Below are 6,794 nucleotides of genomic sequence, written 5' to 3' on the forward strand. Positions count from 1 at the left end.
CCCGTGGAAGGGCAGCGGGCAGAGCCAGCTCTGCTGGCAGCCCCAGGCAAAAAAAAAAAAACAAACGAAACCCTGGCACAGCACGATAGCCAGCCAGGGGTGTCCTTGGTCCCCACGCTGGGGCTGGCTGGTGGCCGCAAGGAGGGTGACACTGGGGTGTAAAGCTGAGAAGCATCTGCTGCAGCCACCCAGCCCTGCCAGGGGGGTCCTGTGGGGCCACAAACCTGCCTGGACCCCACCCGGGCAGGGGGATGGCTGTGCATGCACGTGCAAAAGGCATACACACACACGTGCAAAACGCACACCCGCAGGTGCCAAAGGCACACCCGCAGGTGCCCCCCCTGCTCCTGCTCCCACTTTGCACCCCCCTGACAAGGTTCTCTCACCCTTCCCCTCCCCTCCCCGCGCCGCATCGCTGATGAGCTCAGGCATTTGCACCCTGTCAGCAGGAAGTGTCACCCCTCCCCTGCCACCCTGAGAAAGAGCTGCAAGGAACTGTCCCCAGCCCACTGCACCCATCCCGGGAGGGGGGGGCTGCACTGCAGGGCTGGGACCCCCCGCCCCCCTTCTCCTACTCACAGCCCCCCCTGCACCAGTCGGGGCCAGCGGTTGTCACGTGCTGCTCAAGAGCATCCAAGGACACACAACTCCCAGCCACGGGTCCCCAGCACCTCAACAGGATGGTCCTGCTCTCCATCAGCAGCAGAGGACAGAGGGGTCCCCAGCCCCTCGCCTGCTCCAGCTCCTGGGGTACCCAGGTGGGATCTTGGGTCCCAGCTCCCGACCACCACGCGATGCCTGCCCAGCGGGAGAAGCGCATCGCCCAGACGCTCCAAGGAACAGGCACCAGGGAGTCCCACGCTCCGTCCAACCCCCAGAGCAGCTCCCCAGCAAAGTCATGTCCCCAGGGTTGGGGACACGCCAGCTGCCTGGCTGGACCCAAGCCTGGCCAGGGGAAAATAGGTCAGGGCCAGCAGCGCCGGTGTCTGACGGCGGGGCCGGTGGGGAATGGCACGCACGGCTGAGCATCATCACCTCCCCGTGCACACACCCGGCTGGCAGCCTGACCAGCCCCCGGCTCTGCCCAGCTGCCACCCACCCCACCACCTCTGGAGCCTTCAGGAAAGCAGCAGGGAGATATTTTACACACCCCCTTCCTTGGGTTTCCCTAAATTCCCAACCTGCTGACCCTGCACTCCCACCCCTTCCCCATCAGGATTTCCGGTTGCTTTCCCGGCCGCTGGAGGCACATGGGTGATGGAGATTGCAGCTCTCGATTAAAAGGAGTGTTTCTCACCTCCACATTTGTGGGGAAATGCTTGAAAACAACCCGCAGACGCCAGAAGAAACAGAGTGCAAACAGAAGAGGTATTTTTAAACCCACTTGATTTTCCCAGCCAAGTTCAGGGAGGGGGGGTTTCGAGGCACCATCTGTGGTTTGGAAAGAAGGTCAACCTGGGGGAACTGCAGCAGGGATGTGAACCCCAAATCCCCCCTCGGTGCAGGAGTTCACGTGAAGCTGAGGAATGCCTTGTAAAGAAAAACAAGTAATCAACAGGCTTCGTCATCCAAGCAGATCCAGGAAAAATAAAAGCACGCCGCGTGCCAGGAGGCGAGAATACAAGATGCGGAGGTGGAGTTGAACAGCATCCCAAAGGGAGAGGAGGGAAGGCAGCCACTGTGGGGCTCCCCGGGATGATGATGCCAAGGCTGGGAAGACCCCCACCTGGGTATGGGCATCCAGTTCCTCCCATCTCAAGAGAAAAGACATAAGGCAATACAGGACCCAGTGAAGTTGGGAGTGTCCGGCACCCCTGAAGCCCTGGCTGGAGCTGGACCCTTCTGCAGATGCTTCATGAGAAGGACACTGGCTTGGCAGAGTGGGTTTCCAAATGAAATAGCACTCAGCTCCCAGTGGGGATAAACACCAGTCCCACAGCCAAAGGATAAAGGTGAAGAGAAGGGAAGGCTGCCCTGCCTTGGCTCAGAGAGGGGATCTCATCCTGTCCCAACACCCCAGGTCCTTGTCCCCATCCCCCCTGTGGGGACAACCAAGGGAGCAGGCGCAAGGCCCCAAGCCTGTGGATCTCCCCTCCCTGCCAAGCAGAGACGAGATCTGCCCTGACACATCCCGCTGGTGTGGGGGAAGGCAGGATGTGGCAGGGATCTCTGAGGACAAGGCCACCAGCGTGGCATATGGAGGCCAGCAGGGAAGGAGAGCAGGCAGCCAGCAGCACGGCACACGGAGAGCAGCAACCACAGCTTGGAGCAGAGGATGGGGACTGGGGCTGTGAGGCAGCACGTGGGATGGGGGAAGAGCCCCACAACAACTCAGGGGGGGCCGCACCCCCAAACTGCCAGCTCAGTCCCCCCTACCCACCTGGGGGCACCTACAGCCCCCCCCAGGAACTGGGGGACATCCACCTGTCCCCTAGTGGGGGGCAGCCCCGGGGACCAGAAGGACAGCCCTCCCTCCCCTCCCCCAGCTGGAAAGCAGCATCTGGGCTTTCTGCACGATTCCTGAGTTTTAAACCAGATTTTCCAGATGGATGGAGGGCGACACGCAGGTCAAGTGACGTGCCTCAAGGTCATGTGGGGCCAGCAGAGGAGTGGGATTAAGCCACGAGGGGCAGCTCAGCACCCCATTCACACTGAGATGGTGGCTTCAAACCCCATCCACAGAAAGGAGAGGTGTCCTGTGGGACCACCCCACCCCTGGCACCCCCAGGGGAGTGTGCATGCCCAGGGTGCTGCCTCACAGAAGACACGGAGGGTCCCCACTCCCTGGAATGACAGAGGTGGGACCATGCCCAGCTGGGTGGCAGCTCAGCGAGCACATGTGCTAAGCACAGGTTGATGCTCAGAGGAGTGTAGAGATGGAGTGTGCAAAGAAATGACTTCCTGGCAGTCACCCCGGTGGTCCCACACCCACCTGGGGGTCCTTGGTGTGTGTCCCCCCTCTAAATGCCACCAGCCCAGCATAGAGCATCCCCATGTGCAGCGTGGCAGCCGTCCCATGGGAACCATCATCTCCCAGCAACGACCAGCTGCTACCTGCCAGCATCCTCCATGTGCTGTGGAGCTGAAACCACTCCCAGAGGAAACCTCCTGCCCCCGGGGGAGACCTCCTGCCCACGGAGAGCACTGCTAGGGTGCCGTGCCCCACAACCCAGTGCAACCAGACCCACATCACCCTCCCCCTGGAGCAACATCTACCTCCCCGATGCCTTCACAGCCCTCCAGCTGGATAACTGGGATGCAGGCAGCGCTCCCAGCTGCCCACCAGAAGCTCCTGAATCACACTGTTCCTGGCTCAGGCAGCCCTCCCACCAACGCCAGCCTCTCCATCGTGAAGCAGGAGGAAGGGAGTTGTTTTTCCAAAGGCCAGCTGGTCTCTCAGGGCTGCCGGCTCAGGAGATACCAACGGCACGGGAAGGGAGAAGGAAGGACTCCTCCATTGGTGCTGCATGGGGCTGGATGCCCTGCTGGCCCATCTGCAGGGCTTCCCCCTTCCACGACCTCCAAGATGGAGAACTGGAGGTGAACAGGAGCTAAGCCATCCTGCTGCAGCTCCCGAGAGGAACGTGCAGGGTCCACCCATCGCTGGCCAAGCTGCATCATCGAAGTTGGAAGGCAAGCAAGGCAGGAAAGCCTCACCACAAACCCCCCTCCCCCCAGCGAGCCAAATCAACTACCGAGACACACACGTTCCTCCCTGCCCCGCGCGCTCCCATCCAACAGGTCCAGAGGAGCAGAAATCCTCCAGGGATGGATGGAAACGGGAGGGGGGCCAACCCTCTTGGCCGATCCCAGCGCCAAACCACCCCCTTGCCAGCAGAGAGAGAGAGAGAGAGAGAGAGGGGCCAAAGCTGCAGGTGCCAAAGCCAGTTCCAAACCCCTCCACGGCCCGAGAGGCACCAGCCCTGGCGTGCGACACGTCCCCTGGAGCCGGCAGGGGATGGATGCAGCACCAGCAGCTCCGCGGCCAACCTCTCCAAGGTCAGCACCACCAGCATCACCTGCCGCGGTGCCCGGGGGACAGTCTCTTCCACGGGAGCCCTCACCCAGAGCTGGCAGAGCCGAATCCTCCCCAAACCGCGCCTGCCGGATCCGCCAGCGTTCCCCGAGCAGCGCTGCGTCACGCCGGTGGGAGAGGGAGGAAAAGCCCCTGGGCGTTCTCGGCATCGCCGGGAACGCCAAGAGGCCGGATCCCTCCTCCGACACCCACTCCCGGCGCGGTCACGTCCCGGTTCTCCTCCCCCACGCCGTAAGAAGGGATAACGCGCCCTCCTTCCCTCTCTGAGCCGATTAACGCCCGGAAAGCCCCTCGAGAGCCGAGCCGGGAGCGCTGCATCTCAGCCCGGCTCTGCGAGGAGGAGGAGGAGGAGGAAGGCCACAGCCAAGGAAAAAGCACCAGCGCACGGGCAGCCCCGGCCCTGCGCCGAAGCCCTGTCCCCAAACGATGCGGGGTGACAACCCCCCCGGTGAGGAGGGGACAGCACGGGCCGGGGCGGGTCCTGCAGGGTCCCCACGCAGCGCTCCCGCAGCGCCCACCCACGCGTTACTCACGGCGCGCTCATTCATCACGTACACACCGCTCCGTACGCGCAGCACCCGGGGGTCCACACTCCCCCCCCCACCTCCCCAGCACCAGGTCAGGAGCCCTATCCCAGCAGCTCCAGGGTATTCCCAAGCCCTGAGCTGGCTGCTCTGCTCCTCTCCCAGGCACGGCTGCTGCAAACCACCACCTCCCCACGCCGCAGCCGGGCTGGGGGCTCCGTCCCCCCAAAAAGGGCAGCTCATCCTACCCCCCCCCCCCCCCCCACACACACACATCCAAGGATCCAGCTGCCAGGCAGGAATGCCAAGGGACTATGGCGGAGTACAGGTGTGTGCGTGTCCCCCCGCCTCCCCAGCCCACCCGTGCCGTGGGGAGGGGAGCGGCAGTGGCTGCCAGCCCCGCATCACGGCAGCCACCGCATCCCCACGGGCAGGGCTCGCTGACACCCAGGGCGCAGGTCCCGGGTCCCATCCCAGGCTGGGACCATCGGGGTGCAGGGATGGGAGACGGTGCCGCAGCGACAGCTCCCCTTCCAGCCGCAGGGATGGCTAGGGGGGAGGGAGGGGGCGGGCAGCGTATGGAAAAGGAGCCGGAGCAGGAAAATCAGGGTTATTCCCCGCGGCTGTCTCCCTCCTGACCTTGGACAACCCTGTGCCTCAGTTTCCCCCAGCAGAGCAACCAACCCGCAGCTGGGGGGATGGCGAGGGGGAGGCAGGCAGCCTCCCCCAGGTAAGGGGGAAGCAAAGTCACCCCCAAACCCGCAGCCGGGGAGCACAGGGGACACGGCCGGGATGCTGCAGGGAAAGGCACCGCATCCTTTCCGCATTTCTCCTTGCCCAGCCCGGCGCTACCCTTGCAGGGAAGGGCAAACGCTGCCCGCACCCCCCACCCCAGCCGCTGCCCCCAACCCGGGGGAAGAAACGGAGCGGGGGGGGGGTGCAAGAAACGCTCGCCCGTCCCCTGCCTGAGCTCCAGCCACGCTGCCCGCATTCCCCCCAGCACTCAGCCAGGCGTGCCCCCCCCAAAAAAAAGGACCCGCAGCCGGCTGTCTTCTTCCAGAGGGAATTTCCCGAGCCCCTGAGCGGCGAACCCAGGACCTGCCTCCTCCCTCTATCCCAGCCCGCTGCCCGCATCCCAGCCCGCTGCCCGCATCCCAGCCCGCTGCCCGCACATCCCCCCCGCAGCCGGTACCCAGGGATGGGGATGGGGGGGGCTGGAATTGCAGAGACGGCCCCGCCATCGCCCCGCACAGCCCGAACCCCCCCCCCCCCTCCCCGTTTAGGGTGACTCCGGAGGAGAACCAGCCTCCCCCGCCGCACTCACCTTGCACGGGCAGCCCGCGGGCGCCGAGCACACTTGCTACCACAGCGGCCACATACCAAATCATAGTACTACCGGTCCCCGGTGCGCAGCATCTTCCGCCCGCCGGGCGGCCCGGCCGGGGCGGGGCGGGGCAGGATAAACCGGGGCCGGGCTGAGGAATAACCAGGCTGTCCGGGGAGCCGTGGCAAGGCTGTTCGGGGCGCGGAGAGGAGCGGAGAAGGGCGGCTCAGGGCGGGCCGGCCGGCGGCCGCCGCCGCTGCTCCCAGCGCACCTGCCCTCTCCTCCGCCGCGCGGCGCAGCCTAGCCCTGCCGCCCTTTAGCGGCTCGGCACCGCCCCCGCCCGCCTCCCATTGGCCGAGCTCCCCGACGGTGTGGGCGGTGATTGGCTGAGGCCGAGCGGCCCGGGCCCGTTTCAAGGTGGGTTGGCGCGCACGCGGGGCCCCGCCGCAGTATCATGCGCACTGCCGGGAGGTGGGGGGGGGGGGTCACTCCGGGCACCCCCCTGATCCCCCCCCTGATCCCCCCACATGTCCCTGTCATCGCCCCCGCCCCGTGCCACCACGCCGCCCCGCCGGGCTGGCTCAGTGTCACCTCTCTGTCCCCTTCCTGCCACCGAGACGTGTCCTCTGCGCCAGCTCGGCATCACCTTTCTACTCCCCCCCCCCAAAAAAAAAAAAAAGTGCCCCCCACCCCCGCCTCCCTGCCCCGGCGGTGTCACCTCCCTGTTCCCCGCACCGGCTTCAGCGTCACCTCCTTGTCTCCAGGTGCGTCCCCTGCTCGGACACAGCATCACCTCCCCGTCCCCAGAGGTGCCCGCTGCACCAGCTCAACATCACCTTCTTGCTGCCAGACCTTCCCTCCCTGCCCTGCCACGGTCACCCCCCTGCCCCCAGCTGCCACACACTGCCCC

At 65.4% G+C, this 6,794-nt stretch overlaps 1 protein-coding gene across 11 annotated transcripts in view; it reads right to left on the reverse strand.

Annotated features, from left to right (window-relative positions):
• Positions 1-6,111, reverse strand: part of IGSF9B (immunoglobulin superfamily member 9B) — a 43,423-nt gene extending 37,312 nt beyond the window's left edge. For 9 of the 11 annotated variants that reach the window (XR_007891448.1, XR_007891450.1, XR_007891449.1 and 6 more), the window contains exon 1: positions 5,885-6,109. Coding sequence is in view for 5 of the 11 variants with exons in the window: in XM_051638331.1 (XP_051494291.1) it covers positions 5,885-5,948 (64 nt within the window). In the remaining 6 variants the exon portion in view is untranslated. Of the gene's footprint in view, positions 1-5,884 lie in introns of all 11 variants that reach the window. The other 2 variants (XR_007891451.1, XM_051638332.1) reach the window with 1 other exon arrangement.
• Positions 6,112-6,794: the final 683 nt, after the last annotated feature.

This window comes from Apus apus, chromosome 22 (assembly GCF_020740795.1).
Source record: "Apus apus isolate bApuApu2 chromosome 22, bApuApu2.pri.cur, whole genome shotgun sequence".
In the NCBI taxonomy this organism is placed as follows: domain Eukaryota; kingdom Metazoa; phylum Chordata; class Aves; order Apodiformes; family Apodidae; genus Apus; species Apus apus.